We start from the raw sequence: 27,771 nt of genomic DNA, 5'->3' as shown, positions 1-27,771 counted from the left end.
TTTTTTCAAAATTATCGCTATTTTTTTTGTATATAGCGCAAAAAAACGCAGGGGTGATCAAATACCACCAAATGAAAGCTCTATTTGTGGGGAAAAAAGGATGTCAATTTTGTTTGGGAGCCACGTCGCACGACCACGGAATTGCCAGCCAAAGCGACGCAGTGCCGAATCACAAAAAGTGCTCTGGTCTTTTGCCAGCCAAATGGTCCGGGGCTGAAGTGGCTAATATATTGTTAAGGTATTGTTTAAGTAACCATGAACATAGATTGTAAGCTAATGAGCAGGGCCCTCCGATTCCTCCTGTATTAAATTGTATTTTAACTGGAATGTCTGCCCTCATGTTGTAAAGCGCTGCGCAAACTGTTGGTGCTATGAAAACTCTGTATAATAATAATAATAATAATAATGAACCTGTGCCTAAGTTGTTTTAAAGGAAGAAACTATTAGGTGGTTAAATGCTCCATCTTTTAACCAAAAAAGTTGTAGACTGGATACACATCAAAATCTATAAACAATAAACATGCATGAAAAGGCATGTCAATGCACAAGAACGCTGACTTGTGTTGAAATGGAATACAAAGTGTACATGAAGCTCTATTCATTACAACAGAATTTTTTTTTTTCCCTTTCAACCATTAAAATAAATAGCAATGATCAAAAAAAGAGAAAATAGAAAAGAAGAGAAAGAAAACAAAAAAAAAAGAAAGAAGCAGAGAAAGTAAAAAAACAAACAAACAAAAAAAAAAAAACAGAAAAAAATAACTGAGCAAATGCTAACAAAGCCCTTATATTTTTATGTTGCAATTCAGCTCCAAGAATGATATTCACTTACTTCACTGGTAGCGTTTCAATGTCACGGATCTCCCGGTTGGCTGTCAATGTAAACCCATCGACCACATAGAAGTGTTCCTTTCCAAAAAGCAGGAGGCCTTCGCCAGTGTCTAAGCCCTGGACTCTTGCACAGCGATACATGTGCTGAATCTGAAAGATTGAAACAGTTTTTTTGTTGCTTTAAAAAGTTCTTGAAAGCTCCTGTTTTTCTTGAAAACTAGTATACAACACAATTGCATGGGTACTTTTTTGGAAAATTTGAATCCCAGGTATATTTGTGTTCCACACTTCCCTTTTAATGAGTTATACAAACAAAATCTTACTTGTGCTGCACATTTTAAACAGCAGATGATGTTTAGTGTATTCATGGTGCTGTAGATCAATAAAACATTTCTGGATAACAGATTTTTATCCTGTCTTTGTGGTTATTTTAAACACATTCTAAAGGTTAAAAACAGGTCACAAAAAAATGAAAAAATAAAATCACCCGCAACAAAAAACAGAAATTTACAATTATTATTCCATCCATTTCCAGCAGGTGGTGCCGATCTGTCAGTTTCTAATATTCATGCGGTTAACAAATGGCAGTTTATTGGAAGCAAAAGCAGCAGTGTGTGGTTTAATTGAAAACAATATAAGTAAATAATATAGTATAAAAGTACAACAGATTAGAAAGAAATTAATGAAACAACCAATCATATTATAAGTCAGTTTAGTCACATTTGTAGTCCCTCTGATGTATGTGCAATCTGGAGTGTATCTTCAGACACATTATAAGGCCTGGCTCTTGTAAAAAAAAAAAAAAAATTATAAATATATATATATATATATATATATATATATATCCGGGGCCGGCTCTGTGACGTCAGCTCACAGTGGGCTTTAGTCCGTTGTCTGCTGCAAATGGGTCACAGGAGTGCAGAACGAACTGCACTTCTGTGATCAATAGAAGTACAGCCAAAATATACTTCTGCTTTAATTTACAATGAATTCCTTTAATTTAAATATAGCCTTTAATTTAAATTTAGCCAAAATATACTTCTCCTTTAATTTAAATTGGAACTCCAGCAAATTACACATGGGAACTATTTTGCTTAGTAAGGAATTGGAAAATTGAATTGGAAAATTTTCACTATACATTTTTTTTATTTTTTATTTTTTTTTATTATGTACGGACTTTAGTTGGCCAAGTAAAAGTATGCAATAACATTACTTTAGGCGTTTAACACTTTTTCCTCTTTTACCAAACATATCACTAAACATGTCAGTTGTAATACATTTATGTTTTTTTTTTTTTACTTTCAATACATTTTTTTGAAAATTTAAACATCAAAGAAAAGTACTGTAATCATAGTAGCAGCCAGGATTCTGGCACAAACTTTGAAACTACATTGAATAATAGACCCCTCTCCACCACATTTATGGGGAAAGGGACATGAGCAAAAAGAATACTTAACTTCTAAGTGACCTCAAGACATGTCTAGTCTAGAAATAAACGTTACGGAGCATCTACAAAAATCGTTACACAGTCTGGGAGAAGAATCATCGAGGGAGACCAGCAATTCACCAGCAATGTCAGATGCCTCTAAAACCAAGACATGTCAAACACCAACTGCAACCTTTTTTGAAGATGAGAAGCCCCCCGCGAGAGGGACCTCATATAATGAAGAAAAGAATAGAATGGAGAATCCAGAAGGATAAATGGAAAAGGGAAGGAAAGGTAAAGAAACAGAGAAAGAGAAACCCAGACAGAAGATAACTAAATGAGGCTTCCAGGAGAAGAGTCCATCCTGTTCAAGGCCCCTATAGCTGCACATGAACATAGTTGGCCTAGGGCAGGGGTGTCCAAACTTTTTTCAAAGTGGGCCGGATTTGATGAAGTGAACATGCCTGGGGGCCGACCATTTTGCCTGACATTCTTTGAACCATTGAAAATTCGGTCTAAGTGTGTCCATCCGAGCGCTAATACACAGCCCAACAAGAATTCTCTTGCCTTTGTCGCACTCGTTCCCAACACACAGACGAATGCTCTGCACTTTAGGGGGCACCGTTAATTCTTAATGGTACCCCACACATTGGAAAATGTAGGGTGCTTTTGGTGCAGTGCAAAAAAAAAAAAAAAACACACAGACACATGTGCACGCACACACACACATACAGACACATGTGCACACACACACACACACACACACACACACACACACACAGACATACATGCACACAAATACAGACACATGCATACACATACATACATACATACACACACATGAATAAAGGCCTTTTTAACACTAATCTAGCTTGTAGCATAGTACAGTACCTTTGCAGCTTCCTCATTCAGCCGGGTACTGCACTGTAGGGGGAAGCAGAGAGCACAGCACAATCCTCTGCACTTTAATTTCACTTTTGAAGCTCACGGAGCTTCTCACAGTGCTGGGGATCGGCTGATCTGACAGCCCTGATCCCGCAGCACAATAAATTGAGAAAGACCAGGCGGGCCGTTCAAAACCGGACCGCGGGCCGGACTTTGGACATGCCTGGCCTAGGGGCTTCAGACTGCCTGAAAACATTTAACAGCATCATTAATTCTACTTACAATTCGATCATTGAGCGTTATCCAAGATACTTTTTGCCTATATAATAAAACACATATTGAGGACTTTTTCCAGGAACGGGCTATAGTAAGTTTTGCAGCAAAAAAAAAAAAAAGGAAAATCAAACACTGCCTACAGCGGGGAACGTGCTCAACGTGTTTTAACAGAGCAACCTGGGTCATTGGGGGACTGATAAAACCTTTTGTATTATAGCAAATACCCTGTTGCAGAAACCCCTCAACTTCTGACACTCCCACCATATATGATACAGACGAGTGGCATCCATGAGAAAATATGGGTGAGGAAGACGGAAAAGGCCTCGATAAACGATAAGGTACCAAGTACCACATTTTTGCTTTTTTATGCATACATCAATCAGTGGAGTCCAGTACAATCATCTAGTTTACCTTCTCTCCTTCTTCAAGAAGCCTCAGCAGAGTGGTACTATCCATCTTCTCTTCTTCATCTATTGAAGAACCTTCACTTAGCTGGTCCTGTAAATGATCCTGGTTCTCATCTTCTCCTCCATCTGGGGCCGATTTTGACCGTTTAAGAGGTGCTTTTACTAGGCCTGATTCAGACAACAAAATGCATTGTTAGTAAATCAGAATATATTCGTAAACATTGGGACATGCAAATACTGTAAAATAACCATTGCACAGACAGATACTAATTACCCATAATACAATATCAAGTATTCTATTTACTTTAAATAACACAGAAAAGCAATTTGGGGGACTTCACAAATCCCAAACAATGCCTAATGATCATCCTATTAGTAAATCCGCATGATATAGCCCAACATTTCGGAAGTTGCAAGGAGAGGTGTAGCTACTTCAGGGTGGACTGGTCAGCCAAACAGCTCCATAGTACAATATTTTCTTAATATCTTTTCATAATGATGTAATCAATCTATACTCACATTTATTACCAATAAAAAATTTGGAAGGCGTGCACTGAAGTTAGAAAAGCTACCTAGTTAACCTGTAATTTGTGCTTTAGCTGGTCCTGGGTCTCTGCTACTGAAAGCCTTCTCGTATTGCCCTATACACATGATCTGAAAATCAGACGGCAGATCGTCTAACTTTTTTCACTTACTAATCGCAAGTAGAAATCGAATAGGTTACTAGTCAAGAAAATTCTTGTGCGGCAGGAAAAAAAAAAATCGTAAGTGATGTCATGTGTTGAAGTGTATTTGTATTGTATTTTCAGACGACTACCGTACTGACAAAACGAAAATCTTATGATCTGGTATCGTACGAGGAATATTTTCATGCTTGTGCGATCGAATAATAAATCGGATGAACAGTCGCGATCGGCTCTCGAAAGCTCTTTACCAACTATCCGTTTATTGCACGATTGCAGAGAAAGCGGTATTTTTCGCCCGATTTCCGGATGGTGTGCACGGGCCTTAAATCTAAAGGAGAAAGGACCTGGTATGGAACCTAAAGCTGGATACACACTACACAACCTTTGTGGTTTGATTTCATTTAGATTTACCAAAACCATGTAGTACAAGGGCCTGCCTGATTGCATACAAATTGAAACTGTTAAGGTTTGATCTCATATTATATGGTCTTGGTAAATCTAATGGAAAAAAAAAACTAAACTAAACAAAATTGTATACTGTGTATCCAGCTTAAAGGTAGAGGAGCCAACGTAAAGCTGGACAGTTATAAGGGGTGTCAACAGACGAGTGCATAGTGAAGTTGTATTAAAAGATAAATGCAGGAAAATAAAAAAAAACATTCACACTCACCTAGAGGGCTGCAGCTGTTGCCCGCTGCCTGTACATCAAAAAGTAAGAGATCAAAAGATTGCTGTTTGCTCAGTTCTTGGGTCTGCTCTGAGCACAGAGTAGTGTCAGTCAGCCATCGGCTCTTTGCTTTGCCCCTCCAGCACTCGGAGTGCCATACTGTGGAAGGGGTGGGATCGGCTGACTTATGATCTCAACAGTGAGCTGGGAAGCTGAGCCAGTTGTAGGTCCTGGCATCTTGGCATATCCAGACATTATTGTTAGGATTGCTGCAGAGCCTAGACCGGCTCTGTGGCGTCAGATAACAGCATGCTTTAGCCCACTGTTGGTGAACATAGGTCACAAAAGTTCAGAACTATGTGCACTTCTGTCACCCAGAGGAGAAGTATGGACAAACAATAGGGAGGCATAATGGGTAGTTGCATACAATACAGACAACAGGCACTACAATGAAATGGGCAGTCACCAAAGAGTGCCATAGGATGTTATCAGGGTAAAGACATGGTCTTCCCCCATTCTTAAAAGCATAGTAGGTGGAAACAAGAATCAAGAGCTCACCATTTTGTTTTGTTTTTTACATAAATGCAGAAAACAAATGTGTTTAAAAAGGGAAATTCCACTTTCGTGGAATAAAATAAAATAATTAGCATATAAAATTGCTACAACATCCATTTTGTAAGTTAACGTTATTAACAACATATAATATTATAATATTTTTCATATTAATTTGACATGCTTCTATCTTTGTGTTTTGCTGCCTAAAAACCCCGCTGGTGGGGGAACTTGTTCCATTTTTCGATTTGATAGGGGTGAGCAGCACCCTCCGAGCTCTTTGTAGCACTGTGTTCTTCCTGATTATCAACGTTATTAACAACTGCCTTTCCATTTCAGTTTAAAGCCACTGTTATTTTTTTAAATGGTTAACCAAATTCAAAGCAATATAGCAACCTGGAGGTGTTCTGTACCCGGTTTGGTGCACACTATGCCCCAGAAATGTCATTTCCTGCTTGTGTGATAGGCTCACTGATTTTCTCCGACATCTGTACTAAGATACAAGTCAAAGGAATAATTTTTTTGGTAAAATACTTCCTATGGGTTGAATACTTCAAAAGGGATGCAGACATTGCAAATTTCCTTGTTAAAACACAAAACGTGCACCAGATATTTAGAATTAACCAAACCCTCCCATTTAGAAATTAGTCTTTGAAGGATATAATGGAACCATATGTTTTAGCCCTTGTACACACGGTCGGAGATTCCGTCGGAATGTGTCCTATCGGACCGTGTTGTCGGATAATCCGACTGTGTGTGGTATGCATCGGACTGATTCCGTCAGAATATCCGTCAGACCCAATTTTCCAACTTGTTGGAAATATTTCCAGACCAACTGGTTCGATCGGACATACTCCGATCATGTGTAGAGAATTTTGATCGGACCAAGTGCCACGCATGCTCAGATCAAATTCCTACATCAAAGCTATTGGCTACTAGTCCCATCGTAATGAAACGTTCTGAATGATCTGATTTTTCGACAATTTAGTCCGTGTGTATGCAACAGTTTCGGACTGAATGTCTAACTGTGTGTACAGGGGCTTAGGGTACAGAAGGGTAGAGATTTGCTTTCTACAAATATCACCCAGAGGGGATTGTTTTTTCTAAAGCAAAAACAACAAAAAATGTACATTTTAAAGTGTTACTAAAAGCCAAACCTTTTTTTTTTGTATAGAGTAAGGAAGGGTCTTAACCCATCAGGTTCTTTTTTTTACATCTGTGTTCCATCGCAGAGATTTCACTTCAATTCCTTTCCCGAAGCCGTAACAGTAAGGGAGAAGAAATCCTTTCAAAATGAGGGAATCTCGGAGTGTTACCAGGGCCACTAGAACTAGTGTTCCCATTGGAAGATTCCCCCTCTATTCCTTTTCCGATGTCAATCCAACATTTGGCACTTTCTTTTATTCCACTTTTAATGATAATGGTAAACAGGACAAATAGAGATGGTGAATGTCCCCAACAGGGGCACAGACAGCAATAAAAACCCAACAAGCATTCTATGCCCTCTCCATTCTATTGAAAACTAAAAATTCTTTTATTTTTTTTGCCTTTAGTGACACGAAGTGAACCTCTGCTTTGTCAATGTGTGATAATAGCTAGCCCTGTGTTTGCTCCAACTGCTCAAGATTTTTTTTTCCTTGTCCCATGTGACAGCACTGGGTACCTAAGCAGTCAGGCACCAAAACAGTCATGTGTAAGAGGAGTGAGTCACATGATTTCCATAAACTACTAGTTTTGTTTCCACCTATGTTTGGAACCAAACAGTAGGGGAGGTTACAGAAGGCAATTATAAATGGCTATTGAGGCCCCGATAAAAAAAAAAAAAAAAAGTAATTTTCTCTTTATAAAGGGAATCCCTGAAGATGCTAATTCCATTCCAGGTTCAGATCCCACATCCTATACTATGAGACCTCCCTCTAGGTTTCTTGTGGAGTCATTTTTTCCCCATCCTAGTTTCATCTCGAGGGGGCAGTGGAGTGGAACTGTGCTGTCTGTGGAATCAATTGGTACTCCAGAAGCGCTGTTTGACATTCCTGTAAAAAGGGATCATAATTCTCTGGTGAGTGGCCACCCATCTCTTGAGCACTTGTGGTGAAGAACTAGGAATCCAATTTTGAGCATCACAATTTGGTGTTGGGATTTATCATATATGGCCTTTTAGCTTGCTATTTATTTGTATTTGCATTTTAGAATGAGAAACTGAGCGGAGTACACGCAACTTGGTGTCCACTGACCACAAGGAAGACATAAATGTAAGGTTAAGCATTTGTAAATTACCAAACGATGACCAACTTTTTCTTACCTTTCACTTTGGCAATGGTGTCTTCTCCATGTTCTGGCTCATGCTGTGCTGCCTCTTCAGAACTTTCCTCCACTGTGTCCTGGAACACTGCTGGGTTCCCTGGCATCAGGCGCATGTAATAATCTTTGCTGTCATAACTGATAGCACGGCGATAGCGAGCAGGTTTCTAAATCAACAATTTAAATATCAAAAGTTATCTAAAATAAAATCACACATGTTCAAAGTAATCCTCCATCAAATACTTTTAATGTTCTAGTTTACCCCTTAATACAGCCATGTGAAAAAAAAATCTATTTGAAAGATTACTTTTAAGGCCACTTAATAAAAATAAAAAGTCGAATAATGCCCATACTAGGAAATTCTGCGCAAATTAAAATTTTTGGAGTTTGGACCAATCCAAGGTTTCATGATGGGCGATAAGCTGATGTAAAGAGGCCGAAACTGCTATAAATTGTCCCCGTGTATGACCAGCATAACAGAAAGAATATAATGGAATATAACTGGGTGCCACAGACAAGCTCTCTTAGGGCCCTTTTACACGGGCTTTATCTGCTTCGTTCAGAAGGGGATCCTTGAGCAGCTGAATCTGTGCAGAGCACGATGGATGTCGCAAAATGGACATCCATGTCCGCTCAATTTGTGCTCACATTTTGACAGTGGAGGGGCAAACCCCTACCGAAGTGTTCATTAAGGCTACCTCCAATCCATCATGTTTAGGTTTGGAAAGAACAGAAAGAGGATTCCGTCTTTTAGGCCGCGTACACACGGGCGGACTGTTCGCTCAACTTTGTCCGCTGAACAGTGTTTCAGCGGACAGTCCGCTCGTGTGTGGGGCTTCAGCGGACAGTTTCAGCGGACAGTTTGACGAACAAAGTTTTTCGGAAATTCCGAAAAACTGTCTGCTGAAACTTGGTTTGAGCGGACAGTCCGCCCGTGTGTAGGCCACTTTCGAAATGAGCAAACTGTTCCCGCTCGGAGGAAAGTCTGCTCATTTCGAGCGCGTCTCCAGGTAGGCGGGGCCCGCGAAGGAGACGTCGCGGGCCCCGCCGCCTGGTATGGACTTAAAGGGGAACCCCAACGCAGAAAAAAAATCGGCGTGGGGGTCCCCCCAAAGTCCACAACAGACCCTTGTCCGAGCACGCTACCCGGCCGGCCAGGAAAGGGGGGCGAGCGAGCGCGCCCCCCCCTCCCGAGCCGTACCAGGCCGCGTGCCCTCAACATGGGGGGTGCCTTGGGGAAGGGGGGGCCGCGCGGCCCCCCCCCCACCCCAAAGCACCTTGTCCCCATGTTGATGAGGACAAGGGCCTCTTCCCGACAACCCTGGCCGTTGGTTGTCGGGGTCTGCGGGCGGGGGGCTTATCGGAATCCGGGAGCCCCCTTTAATAAGGGGGCCCCCGGATACCGGCCCCTCACCCTATGTGAATGAGTATGGGGTACAATGTACCCCTACCCATTCACCTGTAAAATAAAAGTACCCAAAAAAAAAAACAACACACGAGATAAAATATTTTATTGCACAGCTCCGGGGGTCTTCCGTCTTCGGGGGTCTTCTCGCCGGACTCCTCCGCTATCTTCTTGTAGCTCTTTTGCTAGCGGAGGAGTCTGGCTTTCTTCCTCCCCGCCGCCGGCCTCTTCTCCCGACTTCGGGGGTCTTGTCCCCCTCTTCGGTTCTTCTGCCGGGCCACCGCGCCTTCTTATAGCTCTTTTACAGGCGGTGGCCCGGTCTTCTGTCGCCGCCGCCTTCCGTTCTTCTGCCGGGCCACCGCGCCTTCTTATAGCTCTTTTACAGGCGGTGGCCCAGTCTTCTGTCGCCGCTGTCGCCTTCCGGTCGCCTTCCGTTCTTCTTCTTGTTGTTCTTCTTCTTCTCCAGGAGATGTTGACACGTCGCTCTCTCCGGCCGGAATGCCAGAGCCGCGCGGCCACTTATATAGTGACAATGGGGCGGTGTCACATGGTATATGTCACATGGGTTGGTCACATGGGTTGATGTCACATGGGGACTATGACATCGTAAGGGGGCGGGGTCACCATGTGACCAACCCATGTGACATATACCATGTGACACCGCCCCATTGTCACTATATAAGTGGCCGCGCAGCGCGGCTCTGGCATTCCGGCCGGAGAGAGCGACGTGTCAACATCTCCTGGAGAAGAAGAAGAACAAGAACAAGAAGAAGAACGGAAGGCGACCGGAAGGCGACAGCGGTGACAGAAGACCGGGCCACCGCCTGTAAAAGAGCTATAAGAAGGCGCGGTGGCCCGGCAGAAGAACCGAAGAGGGGGACAAGACCCCCGAAGTCGGGAGAAGAGGCCGGCGGCGGGGAGAAAGAAAGCCGGACTCCTCCGCTAGCAAAAGAGCTACAAGAAGATAGCGGAGGAGTCCGGCGAGAAGACCCCCGAAGACGGAAGACCCCCGGAGCTGTGCAATAAAATATTTTATCTCGTGTGTTGTTGTTTTTTTTTGGGTACTTTTATTTTACAGGTGAATGGGTAGGGGTACATTGTACCCCATACTCATTCACATAGGGTGGGGGGCCGGTATCCGGGGGCCCCCTTATTAAAGGGGGCTCCCGGATTCCGATAAGCCCCCCGCCCGCAGACCCCGACAACCAACGGCCAGGGTTGTCGGGAAGAGGCCCTTGTCCTCATCAACATGGGGACAAGGTGCTTTGGGGTGGGGGGGCCGCGCGGCCCCCCCTTCCCCAAGGCACCCCCCATGTTGAGGGCACGCGGCCTGGTACGGCTCGGGAGGGGGGGCGCGCTCGCTCGCCCCCTTTCCTGGCCGGCCGGGTAGTGTGCTCGGACAAGGGTCTATTGTGGACTTTGGGGGGACCCCCACGCCGATTTTTTTCGGCGTTGGGGTTCCCCTTTAAGTACATTCCAGGCGGCGGAGCCCCGCCTACCTGCACACGCGCTCGAAATGAGCGGACTGTTGCCTCGTGTGTTTGCCGTATTTGTCCGCTCAAAAAGTGCCGTGTGCGTGTATTTGTCCGCTCAAAAAGTGCCGTGTGTGGGCGTGTTCGTTCATTCAAAAGTTTGAGCGGACTGTTTGACGAACTTAGTTTCGGCAGACAGTCCCCGCGTGTGTACGCGGCCTTACAGTTTTTTTCCAGGCCTAGAAAGACTTGGAGGGAGGGGAAAATAAATGGGCACAAGGACTTTCAATGATAATAAGAGCGGGTGAATTTCCCTAACAGGGACAGAGACAGCAATAAACATTGACAGGTGTTCTAATCCACCTCCCCTCTATCCCCCCCCAAAAAAAAAAAAAGTTTTGCCTTTAGTTATACGTTAATGTACAACTGGCCAAATATATGTTTGCACATCATTTTTTGGAAGTGTCAATGTGAAATAATCACCACACTGACAATAATATTTCATAGTAAAAAAACAAAAAAAAAAACACAAGCACACTGAAAGTGCTAATCTATTATAATAAAAAATGCTTTCCATTTCAAACTGGAGTCTCATATGATGCTCTAAACCTGCCAAAAAATTCAAGATTTGCTTTATGGTAACAGCATACAGAATGTCTCTAAAAGCCTTACTTTCTACTCACGTGATTGGCTTACTGCATTTCCTAAAAACCTTTCATCATTGCTAGCAAACCATCCAGGGGTATTCCACATCCAAAAGCATGCGTGCCAATGTGCCATCCCTAAGGTCCCCTTCACATAACAAAAAAGTAAAAAGGTGTGGCAAGGTGGTGTGGCTCAAAGCATTGACAGGCTGGCAGGGAATGCAGTAAGCTTGCTTCCTGGGTTGATCATCTGTTCCCAAACACAGCTAATCACTTGCTGTGTGATTACATCCAAGCATTAGCAGTCAGCTATGCTAGAAGCCTATTCTTGTCCTATTATTTTAGATGTGCAAGGAAAGGTTATAACCTCTGTCAGATTTTTATTTTTGCCTTCTGTGTCCCATTGCAGACATTTCCCTTCACACTACCTTCCCATAGCCAGACAGGAAGTGAGAGGAAATCCCTGCAAATTAAGGGAGTTTCTTGGAGACCCCCCCCCCCCCCCCGGTCACCAGAACTAGTATCCCCATGGGAAGACCCCCCCCTTCCCCCTTTAGCATTTTCTTTTACTTTCAATGATAATGGTAAACAGGACAGCAAGAAAAACAGACAGGGGTTCTAATCCATCTCCATTCTATTCAAAATTTTAAAAGGTTTTGTCTTTAGTTCTACTTTAAGGCCTAAGGCTGACCACGCCATTGTTGCCTGTTCCTTTCCCCATCGAGCAGAAGGATGCATTCACATATTTATGTGGAAATGTAGCCAAATGCATGACATTCCACTTTTTGGTATGCGTTTAAAATGAGCCTAGTTTGATTATTTGTAATAAAAAAGCCACTGGTCTCCATAGCACGTCCTTTTGGTATGTTTGGCATGGCTGTTGCAAATAGGCAATCTTTTCAAACTCTTAAAACAAACATTATTTCAGCACTCTGGTATCCCCCCAAAGACAAAGAGACAGTGTGCATTCTGCTAGTTGTAGTGGGCAGCACAAGACTGCTGGCAAGGCACAGCTGTGAGAAGACCGTCCAGGAACAGCCTGTTAGTGTATGGAACACAACGCTTTTGTCACATTCATTTACTACAAAGAATAAGACCATGTATTCAGAGAAGCAGGGAGCCCATGCAAAGCTAAAAACGATATCTGAAAATAAATCTAGTACTGTCAGCAAAAGCATGGCGTATATTGGCAAGATACATAAGGGCCTAGAATACAAAGAGAGGCCTACAATACACAGCAGCAAAGTATATACGTATAATAGCATTTCCAAAATTTAAACACTGCAGGACGTTACTGGGGTTTGCAAAATATTAAACAATTTTATCCAGTTTAACATTAAAAAAACTTTTTGGAACTTTTATTCAAAATTTAAAAAGTACACACTGAGGTTGAATTGCTAAAGGAGTGGAGAAGTGGATGGTGAACCTGTATTTACATTTAATACCTGATAATATACAAGAAACACAAAAAAAACTGACATTTTTGTAGAATATAATTGCCTAACTGAAGTGAACACTGCTTCATCTTATTTACTAAGATGAACATTCACTTTGCAACGTGAACAGTCTCAATTTATTAAATCAATCACAATGATTCCATAACATTGCCGTTTTTCTTCATTGCTAAAAAATATTTTTATGTTATTTCTTCAGCAAAACTGTACCGAGTGCAATAAAATCTGTCACAAACTCCTCTTGAGTTGGTCACTGTATATGAAACTTGTTAAATTTGAGTTGCACCCAAAAAAATAAAAAAATAAAAATAATAATAATTCATGAATGTTCCTAAAAAATAAAAAGTAAAAAATAAAAAATAAAAATTTTGAAAAGCTGTTGCTAGGGTGTCCCTCGTAGTCTGCCTCCTTCAGTGCCTGGGCTCGTGACATCACTTCCCCTTGGCGCAGGAAGAGCTCAGCTCTGCCCCCTCCCTCCTGTCAGTCATCTGGGACACGTGACAGGTCCCAGATGATTGCGTGGCCAATCACGGCGTGCGCGGAGGAGGAGACTAGCGGGGGCTTCAATCCCCCACATCGCTGGACCCTGGGACAGGTAAGTGTCCGACTATTAAAAGTCAGCAGCTGCAGCATTTGTAGCTGCTGACTTTGAATTTTTTTTTTTTTTAAATGGCAATATCACTTTAATGTTTTCATGGAGGTAACAGGTTATATAAAGTCATAAGCCTGCCATCAACCAGTCTCCATATTATTTCACGAAATGTTTCCTTTTTAATACTGGCAGTATAACTGCTTAAAGTGATTTTAGATTTTAGATTTTAAAATTTAAATAACAAACATATCATACTTACCTCCCCGCCCCGAACCTGCTCTTCTAGGGTCCCCCGCATCAGATAACCCCCTAGGAGAAGCGCTTCCCTGAGGGGGTTACCTTACGGACGTCATTGGATTTAACTGACAGCAGCGGGAGCCAATGGCTGTGCCGATATAAATCTATCCACTCAAGAGCCGAGAACCCCAGGCAGAGAGATAGCACGTCCCCGGCGAGTCAAGTTCCAGGGCTCAGGTAAGTAAAATGGGGGGCTGGGGGGCCGGTCACTGCCAGGTGTTTTTTCACCTTAATGCATACGATGCATTAAAGGTGCAAAAACACAAAGGTTTACAACCCCTTTAAGGTTTTCTTTGACATTTCAAAGCTGCACTCCAGCTTTACCTCCGGTCTTGTACAGTCTCCTCCTGTCAGGGCTGGGCTCAGCCCTTCCTTCTCTGAGCTGGCTGCTCAGTTGTCGGCTAATTGCCATCTCCTATCTCTCCACAGTGACTCAGCTGTTGATGATCCTGCTCATCAGTCCTGCTACTTAAGCCATCCAGTCCAGAGGAGCTCTGCCGTCACCCTTGGTCACATCACAAGAAACTATCGCCTGCAGTCCTGTTCAAGACTGGCTTTGCTGACATCCCTTCTGGCTCCATATCCTGCTTGTTTTTCCACTACATTGATCCCTGACTTCTGGCTTGGCTGACTATCCGTTCCGGTTACTGAACTTTGGCTATGTTTTGACGTTTGTTCTTTTTACTTTTATTGTTAAACAAGTGTGATTTAACTGTACTTCTGTTTCGGCCTGATTTCATGGTTTCTGACACTTCCCCTATACTGAAATTCCTTACTCTTATTTCATTGCACACTGTGAGCATCTCACAGAAGCTGCAGCAAGTCATGTCTTGACTAGAGGAGGTCCAGCCTCTTCTAGCACTTTCACTTTCCTGGCCCACTCCTTTCATTAATGCAAATACAACTTGCCTAGGAACCAAGGAATTTTGATATTTTGATAATTTCCCCTAAGACAGCCCATTGCTTGCATCAAAGCTGAGTGTTTTTGAGAATTTTACTTTAACAGCTATGTATAGCACCCAGTTGGCCTCTCATACTGGCCATAAGCTGCCTTCATTGCATAGAGAAGACGGCGTATATAAAAGGGAAAGGTTTTAATTAAAAATGTAATTAGTATGCTGATGAAGGGGGGACCAGGGAAGGCAAAATATATAAAAAAATAAACTTCAGCTTTAATTTGCCACAATCAGATCCCATGGAACGGTATGCATTGGGAACCAATCAGGCTCTACTGCACTGCCCAATGTTGCCAATCTAATATGTTTTCAGGCACTGGGGGCTGGAGAGGGAAGATTTTTAGGTAACTCGGGAGAATGAGAACACAAGTGATGGTTTTGTTTCAAAATGCACAGATGGAGTTCTTCTTTGGAATATGAGCTTATACAAGTGCAATCTGATTGAAAAGCAGGGTATTGTTTTATGGCAATTGCAATCTAGAGTCTGGTCCCTTAACATAAGTAAAAAATATATATTTTTTGCTACCTATATTGCTACAAGATTGCATGAATGTTACCATTTTAGTCAAAGAGAATTATATATCTGTGAAAGAGATTATTTAATGTAAATCTTAATACGGTGTTACTCCAAGAAAAAAAAAAAAAAAAAAAGACTGAATGCAGCTGATCAGCCTCAGGAGCCCCTGACAGTACCAATGTAGTCTCAGGCACATTAAGGGGAAGTCACTAAAGCCGGCCACACACTGATCAAAATTTGGCCGTTTCAGCAGAGACCGCCCGAATTTCAATCCATGTATGGGCGGGTTGGATGTGCACAAGTCGATCTATTAATCGCCTTGTGTACAATCAGTCTGTTGGAAATTTTTCTCTCAATCTGCACTGCTGACTGTAGCTGGCAGTGCTGATTATTGTATTCTGACAGTGGGAGGAGTCTCCCTGCTGTCAGAATACAAAGGCCCAGTGGGAGGGATTTCCATATCCACCTTAAAATATGTGTAAGTAATTGAATGACTCCTGTATGGCCAGCCTAAAGCCTGGTACATACAGTGAAATAATCGGATGGATCATCATCCATTTTTTTTTCCTTTTTGCATGCTTGTCTCCATATCGAAAATTAAGAGGTTACTCTTCATTTCAAAAACTCTTATATGGGGGAACAAAAATTCAGAATGGGTATAATGTGTTGTATTGTATTTGTATTGTACTGTAGCAGTCAGAACCTGGAGTAAGCTGTACATGGCACCCGATATATAACAATTTACCCCTCTTCAGTTAGTGTGGAGTTGTTCTTTTTTTAAATGTAATAAAAAAAAGTACTGGAAGAAACAATTTGAAAAAATAAAAAATGATATATATATATATATATATATATATATATATATATATATATATATATATATATATATATATATATATATCCTGGATGCACAGCTACAGACCATTAAGCATGCCTAGACTTACTGTAGAGCGTTTTTGTACAAGCATTTAGTGTTTTTTTTTCCGGCCAGTAAACTCCTCTCAAAAACGCAATCCAGAAGGATTTTTCTTCCTGCCTCTAAACACCAAGCTTTAAATGTGCCTCTAAATGTCCTAACACATAGGAGAACATTGAGCTGCTTCTACAGGTAAAACGCCTGTAGAAGCAGCGATTTTTAAGCCCAGTGTGCATGGACCCCAAGACTGGTGCTGAATACGTATTACTAATCCTCAAAGGTAAAAGGGTGAGGCACTAGTGTTGTTATACCTTAAACAAGCACAGAGTGATGCATTTTGAAAAAAAAGCAGCTTTGTTAGAACATGCTTCAGTGATTATTCCCAGTACAGCCTGTGCATTCAAAACTTCACTCCATTTTACCTTCTCATGAGTTAGCATCAAGAGACCGTCAGAGGTTTCAGGTAGTGTACATGGAAAGTCAGACTAAAAATGGGGTATTAAGTATATAAAAAATAAATAAAAAAATGAGAGAGATATATTATACATGAAGAAGTCAAAACCACAGATGGATATAGAAAGAGAATATAAAACAGCCCTTTGCAAATGGGGAAACTGGGGCATCTAAAAACAACCCACTTCTGCTCTAAGGCTCTATATAAAAATATGGGGAATCTACTAAAGGCTAATTGAATTATGCACCTGCTTCTTTCAAGACGGACTTCCATCAGCAACTATGGAATAAGTATTAGGAAAATGCAGTCAGATTGTACATTTGCAATCAGCACCTCTACATTTGTTGGCAACTGGTTACCGTAAATAGTAAATAGTAAATTGTAGTGTTACTAAAACCAGGACCCTGCATTTACTATATCTGGTATCCCAAAGTACAGAAACATGGAAATGCAATTATTTTAGTAAATCTAAATGGCTGAATACTTTCTCATCAGTAGTTTATAGCAGTCTTGTAAATTCTATCACTATCTGGCAGAGAACTGGTTTAAGCTTGTAGGAGTTTTCATTCTCCTCTGGCTGTTCTATGAGGCTGCGTGACCCCTGACCCGCTTGTCTGGACAGTGCCGATTGGCCCTATGCTGATCACATGCACCCCCCCACGTTTTAATAATAAATCCCCCCTTACATTTGGGGAACATAAGTTATATCAAGGCCACAATGATGTGGATTAAGATGAGACACAAGGGACATCAAGGTGAGCTGGGTCTCTGGAGTTTGAAACACTGAGGTGGCAAAAAAAACAAAAACAATGTGGAGGATTAACACCATAGGTTCCACAGTGAGTATAAAAAGCATGCTTTACTGCATATACAGACTGATTTTACTGTTGTGGGATTGGTAACACTTTAATGAAGACACCATAATTGTGCTTAGGGTGGTTCTATGGTATGATTTTATCCCAGCTAAAAGGACTTAACTTCACATTAATGGAAGCTAAGAAGATCACATTTTGACAGTCCCCTGGCAATATATTTCTCCCTTCCTTACTTTAAATAGAAATATACTCTGCAATAATCTAAACCTCCAAACTTGAAAACTGTCATAATAGTGAAACCTTCCCTGTCAAGGACTAAATTCTTTATTACAGACTTGTATTCTCCCCTACAAGGAGAGAAGTGGCTGGCTGTAAAGGCTGTGCCATCTCCTTCCAAAGCTCAGTGGTAATAAACACAAAAACAGTCACACAACAAAGGTGCTGACATGAAAAAACAAAACAAAAAACAAACAGCTTTATTTACTGTCAGTTATCCATGCCAATGCCTAGATGAGAAAATCAAACCTAAAATACCGCTTTCAGATACCGCTTTCAGAGCGATCATCCAATAATCTGATCGTTCGTACACATTTTTTTGAGTCCATTATGACAGATCATGCGAAAATATCCTAAGGGAGAAGCACGAAAATTTTTCTTGTACGATAACAGAACGCACAATTTTCGTGTAATCAGTATGGTATTTATCCGGAAAAATCATGTAATCAAGGCCACGCATGCTAAGAATATACATCACTTCCGAAGTTGTATTCGGTCGTATGAGAATTTTCATAAATTTAGTAACCTATTGGTTTTCAATATAAGACTAACTAACATGCATATATATTTTTTTTTAAACGACACATTATGAAATACTCATATTGGAACAAAGCCCTTCCAGCAGGTAAATATCTCCTAAACAGTACATATTTGGGAGATATTCCTTTTACCTACAGGTAAGCCTTGTTATAGGCTTACCTGTAGGTAAAAATAACAAATCAGGGTTTACAACCACTTTAAGCTTAAAGTAGACAAGTAAGCCTCCGTGGGGGCCTTACAGGCTGACAGGGATAGAATACAATCAAGTAACGCACACTCCTATCTCCAACAGGTAAGGCTTCACCATAATAACAAAAAGTGGAGATTCAGATACTTACAAATGTACATTCTTGGCTTGTTCTCTATACTCTAAATAATGAAGCATGGCTGCTAACTGTATGCTAAAAAAATAAACAAGTGGAAGAAAGGACTGCAAGCAAAATTTTACACTCATAACACCCTCATCATTTTCAAAATCTTTTTTATAATTTTTGCAAGAATCATTTACCGTAATTGGATCTAGTTAACACAAAGAGTATAATAAATGATAAAATATGGAAATGTAACCGCTGTAAAAACTTTTAGAAGTCCCTCTGTTCAAATATCATGCAGGTGCCAGCTCAGAAGCCCATCCTTGCTACTTGTGTCTTAAACAACCCTACAAGGAGCCACACACCACTGATGTCACTGTCCAAAAAGGCTTTATTGAGACTTTAAGAACAAGCATGCTGCCGCACCCATCTCCGCACAGCCCACCTGTCAAGTGTTTCATCATCATGGGCTCACCTCGACTATTCCCCACTTGAGGGGGAAACCAGAGCTGGGCAGTCAGGAGGCAGGGACAGCAGCATGCTTGTTCCTAGACTCTCAAAGCTTTTACTGTACAGTGACAACAGTGGTGTGCAACTTGTAAGGCTGCAATGATAAACTACAATGCACAATTGGTTTGAGAAGAGACAGTATAAGAAACACTAAAAGTCTGAATAATCTTCAACTCACCATTGTGTTACTGTCTTGCTCCACGTCAGGGATGTAAGGATAATGAATGTAGAACATGTCATTTCTCACAACTTTCTTCCTCATTCTACATGGCCCTTCAGTCATCTCCAGCATCCATTTATCTAAATGGGAGCCGATAGGTGGCCCCCAAAGTCCCCTCTCCCTGAGGAGTTCATATTCAATCTGGTTCCACTCCTCTGTTACATATTTTAATGCATTTTGTTGACGCTGTTAAAGCAAATGATACAAATAAAATAATGACTAACAACAAAACAAATGATAAAAATAAAATAATGACTACAGCTTAGGCTGACTATAGATATTACAAACATGAAGGTGTGATGTGATTGCCCAAAGAAATTATATATTAAAGCTTGGATTGATTGAGCATGTATCCTTGTGCCCATTATAAGAGAAGCTTTCTCAGACAACTCCAGTGCCTATCTTGGGGGCAACCATTAGTTACCGGCCCAAATGATCTGAAATAACCCAATTAATAGTCTGTCACCTAGGGGTACCTGGCAGGGTTTGAAGTTGGCTGAAGATATGAGGCCCCATAAATAAAACCATAATAACCATAAATATTACAAAGGACTAATATTTCTGAAAGCCAATATCTAACTCGTTTGACATAAAGCTGCATTTTTTAATTACACTGATATAAAGAAATCGTATATGCCAAGAGTCTTAGCCCCTGTACACACGGTCAGACATTCTGACAACCAAATCCGTTGGATTTTATCCGATGGATTTTGTCCGAAACTGTTGCATACACACGGTCGGACAAAGTTGACGGAAAATCCGATTGTACATAACGTAATGACGTTATTTTGTTACGACGGGACTACGTTCAGGCTAGTAGCCAATAGCTTTAGTCTAGGAATTTGATCTGAGCATGTGTGGCACTTTGTCCGTCGGAGTAGGCTACACATGATCGGAGTATGTCCGATCGGAGCATTTTGTCGGAAAATTTTACCGGCAAGTTGGAAAAGTTGGTCCGTTGGATATTCCGACGGAAACAGTCCTATGGAGACCACACACAGTCGGAATATCTGACAAAACGGTCCGATAGGACACATTCCGTCGGAATCTCCGACCGTGTGTACAAGGGCTTAGAAGTATTCTGCTAAACTTCAAATTATGCTTCAAATATATAAATATATTATATAAGCCCAGAACTAGAGAACCCATCTAGGCCACTTAATGTGTATGCAGAAAAGACTACGACTGTGCAGAGGGGCACTTTACAGATCAGACCCGTCTAGATTTACCACTGTCCTTAGTACTCCATGAAAGGGTCCAGAGGCATGAAAATTAAAATGGCAACATAAGCAAGGGCCTTGCCATTTCTTCCTACAACTAATTAAAATAATTGGATCCAACATTTGAACAACTGATAAAATGTTGCAGGTCTTATTGACAAAATAAAACTTTTTTTTTCTCTAGAGATGAGCTCTCCATATTGACGAGTTCTGTAGTGGAAAGTCTAGGTAAGTACTGAGTAATTACAAGCTTCATTCCATTACCTCCTGGTATTCTTTATAATGCATATCCACCAAGTCCCTTACAACAGCAATGTGAGTGAATATCCACTGAGAAATTTCCTAGAAGAAAAAACAAAAAACCATAGGCATTTTGTACATACCCACAAAGAACACTATGAAAATGTTTTAGAAAAAGCAAACAAGATAATATTTTAGACTTAAATATAATAAAGCTGGCCTGATATATGTCAGGACCCAGATGTCTAATCCAGGGTAAATTTCAACACACACAACATAAATTAACATAATAGCCCTTGTCAGCCTTTGGCTGGCATAGCGGAGCTATAATGCTCCACTGGCATGAAACATCACTTTGTTCTTTACATGCAATGATGCACAGCAAATAGCCCTCTACTAACGATACCTGTGTAGAGAGATTGTGTTTATTGAGTCCACTCTCCTTACGATTTCTTCTTGATCCAGTTAGCTTGGAGAGGCCAAAACCACTACTGACACGTGACAGCTTTGACTGAGAACTCGGCACCATAGCTTCACCTTTACTGATGCATTTCTTTTCATATGCTGTTAAAATACAAAATATATACGTGAATTATCTGGCAAATATTTCAGTTTGTATTAAGCTTCTAAGAGTAAGTTAGTAAAGGAAAAAATTGGATTTTCATATTCACTGTCAAATCCATTTCTTGGACTTCATTGAGGGACACAGGATTCAGAGACAATTAGGATGAACAGAAGCTTTTAGGAGGATTTGGACACAAACAGTGACTAGCCAATTATAATCCCTCCCACTCCCAGCATGCCTCAATTTTCTAGAAAAGCAATATTAGGAGCAAGATCATATACACAGTTGGGTAGGACAAAAATCCAATTTTCTTTCTCATTTATTGAGGCACATGGGATTCAGAGACTATTGGGATGTCCAAAAACAGTCCAACTGTGGTGTGGGGCAACCGTGATCACACACAACAAAAACTGAACTGGCAAATGTCTGAAGGACCTTTCACCCAAAACTGGCATCAAATGAGGCTTGAACATCCATCCTACTGGTAAAAAGCAGAGAATGTGTGAATGGAGGACCAATTAGTTGGAAATCTGGGAGACAGTTGCCTGATGTGAAAAAGCCAGGAAACTGACAGATCTAGTAGAGCATGTCTTGATAGCAAAGATTGCAACCCAATACCGGAGACAATAAGCTTGGACAATGATCTGTCTGTGCTACTAAGAAATGGTGGAACATGAAGCTGGGGGCCCTCACGGATAACAGAGTCAATCTTTCTACTGGAAATAGTGGCTGCAAAGTAAATACAAAGCAAAACGACATTTACACAATGAAGGGAGATCTGCTTCAAATGAACTGGAGCTGGACAAAGGGAAAGGTAGTACAATATCCTGGTTGAGGTGAAAGAAAGACATTCAAATCTCAAGGAGTCAATGGTGAATGCACAGAAGCATCTACATGAGATACCCTGTAAAAAAGGTCATAGTCAAATAATATGAGTCTCTGGAACATGAAGTGTCAAAATCTGATTGACACTTGATGGCAACTAGGGTCAAATGCTGATTTGACCTAATTGCAAAAAGGTCAGTATTCATCCCATGGAGCATTTCCTGGGTTGAAAGCTTCTTTTCTGGCACCAAGTGAAGTATCCCTTCCATGTGTGATACTAAACCTTTCATGTACTAGCCACTCTGTATTTTAATATCAAGAGGCCCTGTCCCTCAAGACTTCGCTATTAAAACCAGCAACTGAAGCAGGATGGTATACCAGTCCTTTGGATCTTGATGATCTGGGAGAGCCCAGAGGGCATCTGCTAGGAGTCTAAACAGGTCGGAGTAACATATCCATATTAAAGAGGCAAACACCAAACAAAAAAAGGGGAGGGGGTGGGGATATAATTAATCATCCATCCATTCACCTCAAATATGGTGTGTGTTTGTATACCTCAGAACAAATATCATAAATTATACCGCTACGTAAAGAACCAACTGGAAAGAAGGGTATTAAATACTACCCAAGTTCACCTTTACAAAAAAATTAAATAATACATACATTGTACGGACAAGCAGTTTCACACAGACAGGAAGACTCAATGAACTACCACAGTGCTGTTGAGAACTACAAGCCAACAGAACTCTGAACGAATGATGCGGACATGTGGGCCGAGACCCGCATGGCTACGCTCATTTAAAAAAAATGACAGCTGTCACAGAGAGTGCAGGGATTGCCGAGTGGCTGTAGCAGGGCAGCCAGGGTGCGCAAAATCACGTACCTATATGTGATTTCATGCACACAGTTTAGGGGGCACAACAGCGGGAGGCAATCAGCGTGTCCATGGGCCGCGATGGCTGCCGCGACCTGCCAATCGTTCACAGGAGACGGAGCAGCTGTGTGCCGATGTAAACAGAGCACACCGCTGTTCTGTCTGGGAGGAAAAGAGAAAGCCAAGCTAAATCACATCTCTTTTTTCCTCCAGTGAATCCACCCCCCCTCCCAGTTAGAAAGCACCTCCCAGGGAACACATTTAACCCCTTGATTTCCCTTGGAGTTAACCCCTTCCCTGCCAGTGTCATTTATACAGGGATCAGTGCCCCGGCATCTTAACTGTGGGAATCCGGTTTGACATCTTGTGGCTTCAAAGCCAGGTGTCCACTATGCATGTGTAAGCTGTGCTGCGCATTGTGTATGGTCCCACAGTCTTCTGGAACCTGTGATGCGTCCTAGAAGACTGCGAGGTGTGGGTGGGGGAGCGGGGCGGGGGAAGAAAACTTCTGCTCAGCTCACCTAGGTGATCTAAGTACCCCCCCCCCCAATAAAAATAAGTGCCATTCCCTAAAGAGGAGCAGGGGAGGAGGCCCTACCCTAAAGCAGAACTTCCCCTTTTGGGTGAAGCTCTGCTTTAAGTAGAATGATCCAAAACTTCATTGCTTACAATTAAAAGACTTCTCAGTATACAGTATATGACACAATTGATTACCATTAAATTGACAACATTTTCATCATGTTCAATTAGCTATAAGCGTATCTAAGTGGGGTCAGTACTTGCATGTTCCTCCAAGAAAGGACATATCGCCCAAGTAAAATTTCAGGTGATGAACAAAAGGACTACCTCACTCAAAAAGGGTATGTTAAAGAACAAGCAGTGGTCTTAAAATCACTCTAACAGGGAATTTCAGATATTTAATGTGATATACCTTGTCAAAAGAGGGCCATTGATTGGCAATTAGTGAAAACCACACAGGCTATAGTTATTCAAAGGGAGAACCAAAACCTACTACATTAACTAAATACTTAAGCCTGTTTTTTTGCATGTTTGTCTACTTATCGAAATGAAGAGATTACTAAAGTTACGAAAATTCTCATATGACAGAATAAAAGTTTGGAAGCGATATAATGTATTCTATTTGTATTGTATTTTTGGACGAAAACTGTACTGATTAAACGAGAGCTGAAGTTACACCCTGCAGAGCTCAGTGAGGAGAGCTCTGGCAGCTGATTGGAGGGAAGGCACCCCCCCCCTCCACATAGCACACAGGAACAGAGCAGAGGTCGTCAATCTGATAGGGGTACCTCCCTGTCACAAATTTTATCTTGGTGTCAGGAAAAGTTGTAAGACGCGATTCATGCTGATAGCAGAAATGAAGCAGCAGAGAGAAATGACACCTAGGGGTTGATTTACTAGAACTGGCATGCGAAAAATCAGGTGCAGCTATGTATGGCAGCTACTCTTCCTCTCTTCTTCCACATGCTTCTAACTTTAGCTTGTTCCATTATGCTTCGATAAAAAAAAAAAAAAAAATGGAAGCTGATTGGTTTCTATGCAGAGCTGCAACAGATTTTGCATTCTCAAGTCTTAGTAAATTAAACTCTTAATGCTCTTAAAGCGGAGGTCCACCCTAAAGTGGAGCTTCCGCTCATTGGAACCCTCACCCCCTCCGGCGTCACAATTGGCACCTTTCATGCGCAGTAGGGAACCAAGAAATGAAGACGCAAGGCTCCACTTCCTGATTCCCAAACCCCAGATGGCGACGGCAGCACCCGAGAGACGATTGAGAGATCAGCTTCGGGTGCCGACATCGCGGGCGTGCTGGGCGGGTAAGTGTCATTATCTTAAAAGTCAGCAGCTGCAGTATTTGTAGCTGCTGGCTTTTAAAAAAAAAAAGGCGGACTCCCGCTTTAATTGAAACAAGTACACACATTCTTTATTCATATTTCCTCTGAGGTTTACAAACATTATAAGTCTTTGCAAATTTTGATCAATGAAAAATAAAAGTGTAGTAGAAAAAAAAAAAAAGCACAGAGAAGCAATATAGGGGCAAATACAGAAAGCACTACAGTTGGGAATACTAAAGCATAAACACAGAGGTTAAAAATAAAAATTCTTTAGCTGTAAAATGACTTACCAAGGTGGTTTTGCCAAGAACGCAATGTTGCTTCCTCAATAAAAGGCCTGACAACTCCAATATCCACATGTCCTCGGTCATTGACAGGAAATGTCACTTTGAACATATCCTCCAGAACTTGTTTCTTGCTATGAATCAACTCTATCCAAACTCTGTTGACAGCTTTCAAGAGAAGCTGGCGCCCTGCAAAACACAGTCTATCATTTTGACGGTTTAGATCACCATCAATATACAATGCATTTGAAATCTCTTTGACACACTTTTACATTACAATGGCTTCAATAAGCAATACCAGGTCACAAATGAATAGTACATGACAAAAAAGGGTTTACACTGGAGCTTATTGTAAGCATTTTAATTTCACATTTCAGAGCTTTATTGTAGAGAAAAACAATATAACTTTATATGAGATGCACCATCTGTGAACAGTAAATATGTGTTCATGGGCTATATCTCATGTACAGATTAAGGCAGAATTAGTAATTTTGGAAGCTTAGAGGCAAGCACAAGGCCAAACAGAAGGACTGGCAGGTTCTATGCAGCTTCCAACTGGCCAGTTGACAAATTGAGGTTGATTTAGTAAAGGAACCAAGAATAGTCGCTTAACGGCTTCAGCCCCGGAAGATCTTACCCCCTTCCTGACCAGAGCACTTTTTGCGATTCGGCACTGCGTCGCTTTAAGTGACAATTACGTGGTTGTGCGACGTGGCTCCCAAACAAAACCAACGTCCCTTTTTTCCCACAAATAGAGCTTTCTTTTGCTGGTATTTGATCACCCCTGCGGTTTTTATTTTTTGCACTATAAACAAACAAAAAAATGCATTATTTTTTACATTTTGCTATAATAAATATCCCACAAAAATATATAAAAAAACGATTTTTTCCTCAGTTTAGGCCAATATGCATTCTACATATTTTTGGTAAAAAAAAAATGCAGTAAGTGTTTATCGATTGGTTTGTGCAAAAATTTACAAAATAGGGGATAGTTTTATGGCATTTTTATTAATAATTTTACTAGTAATGGCGGCGATCAGCGATTTTTATTGCGTCTGCGACATTATGGCGGACACATCGGACATTTTTAACACATTTTTGGGACCATTGGCAATCAGTGCTATACAAACGCACTGATTCCTGTGTAAATGACACTGGCAGTGAAGGGGTTAATCACTAGGGGGTAGGGTAAGAGCTAAGTGTGTCCTGGGGCCTGTTTCTAACTGTGGGAGGGGCGTGGCTATGTGTGAAAGGTCACTGATCTCTGCTCTTGATCACAGGGAGCAGAGATCTGCAATACTGTCACTAGGCAGAATGGGGAGATGCTTGTTTACATTAGCAGCTCCCCGTTCTTCCTCACAGTTAAACGATTGCGGGTATCCACGCAGCAATAGAGTCCGCGGGACCCGCGACCAGATGCACGGTGGCAAATTTAAAGGGACGTACAGGTACGCCCATTTGCCCAGCTGTGCCATTCTGCCGACGTACATCGGCGTGCTCCGGTCCAAAATCGGTTAAAAAATGTGTGATTATACATTTTAATTATTCATCAATGCAAAAAAAAAAAACTCTTTACTTTGAATACCCAATCAAGTGCAGATGCTTTTCACATAAATGGATTAAAGTGAAAACTCACACAATTTTTTGCATGTAGATTCTCAACTGCTTCAGTAAATCAGCCCAGCTGTCTTAAAGTGTAACTTTACCCACAACAGCTAGAAAAATTATATTCTTTAGCAAGGAACATACATTGCACATTAGTAATTATGCTACCAAAAGTAGGGTGTGCTATAAATTGCATCCAGCATTGCTCCCGTTTCTTTTTGCTGTAGGCTCAGCAAGCCCAGAGCCCCTGAAGAGCAGTAAATCATAAAGCAAAACTAAAACCATCAATTTAACTGTTTAAAAAAAAAATCGGTTACATTCCTGGAATGCTGGAATAGCCAACTGTCACATACTCTTGTGCCTTCAACCAAACTGTCAAATCATCAAATAGCTGCAGTCATAACTGATCAACATGTGGACCACCATGGCAGTTGCAGATAAAAACAGAGACCTTGGCTGTAAAGGATAGGAGAGTTTAAATGCCACTTTAAGGCCCTCTGTAGATCGGTCTCTACAAACCTAGCAGTGCCTAAAAAGGTCTAAAAATGGAGAGCAAGTGAGCATATGCAGAGTAGGGTGATACAGTGTATTACTGGATTTTAAACAGTATAGACACGTATTTTTAATGTTTTACATAGCTATGCCACTGTGATTGGACGTCGCAAGAGCCAATCAGCGGGTACAGCGAAACCAGATATCCACCAGGACCTGCCGATCGTTCCTGCAGCAGAATGAATGGCGGTCTACCAATGTAAACAAGGCCGATCGCCGTTCTGTCAGAGGGGAAGATGGAGATCTTGTAGCAGGCACATGGATTTCAGTTTTCCCCCGGTCAAAGCACCCTCCCACAGTTAGCAAGCCCTCCCAGGGAACACCGTTAACCCTTTGATCGCCCCTG

General features: G+C 41.5%; 1 protein-coding gene across 4 annotated transcripts in view; it reads right to left on the bottom strand.

Moving 5' to 3' along the window:
- The window catches only part of WDFY3 (WD repeat and FYVE domain containing 3), a 367,376-nt gene that overhangs the window by 55,041 nt on the left and 284,564 nt on the right, over positions 1-27,771 (bottom strand). For 3 of the 4 annotated variants that reach the window (XM_077476410.1, XM_077476411.1, XM_077476413.1), the window contains 8 exons: positions 25,275-25,457; positions 21,277-21,434; positions 20,895-20,972; positions 19,369-19,596; positions 16,707-16,769; positions 8,033-8,198; positions 3,830-3,993; positions 833-981 (listed from right to left, as the gene is read on the bottom strand). In XM_077476410.1, coding sequence (XP_077332536.1) covers positions 833-981; positions 3,830-3,993; positions 8,033-8,198; positions 16,707-16,769; positions 19,369-19,596; positions 20,895-20,972; positions 21,277-21,434; positions 25,275-25,457 — 1,189 coding nt within the window. The remainder of the gene's footprint in view (positions 1-832; positions 982-3,829; positions 3,994-8,032; positions 8,199-16,706; positions 16,770-19,368; positions 19,597-20,894; positions 20,973-21,276; positions 21,435-25,274; positions 25,458-27,771) is intronic. The other variant, XM_077476412.1, reaches the window with a different exon arrangement.

Source organism: Lithobates pipiens, unplaced genomic scaffold, assembly GCF_037356315.1.
Source record: "Lithobates pipiens isolate NorthernLeopardFrog02 unplaced genomic scaffold, aLitPip1_a1.2 Scaffold_13, whole genome shotgun sequence".
NCBI lineage: Eukaryota > Metazoa > Chordata > Amphibia > Anura > Ranidae > Lithobates > Lithobates pipiens.
This window is presented reverse-complemented; position numbering and strand designations above follow the sequence as displayed.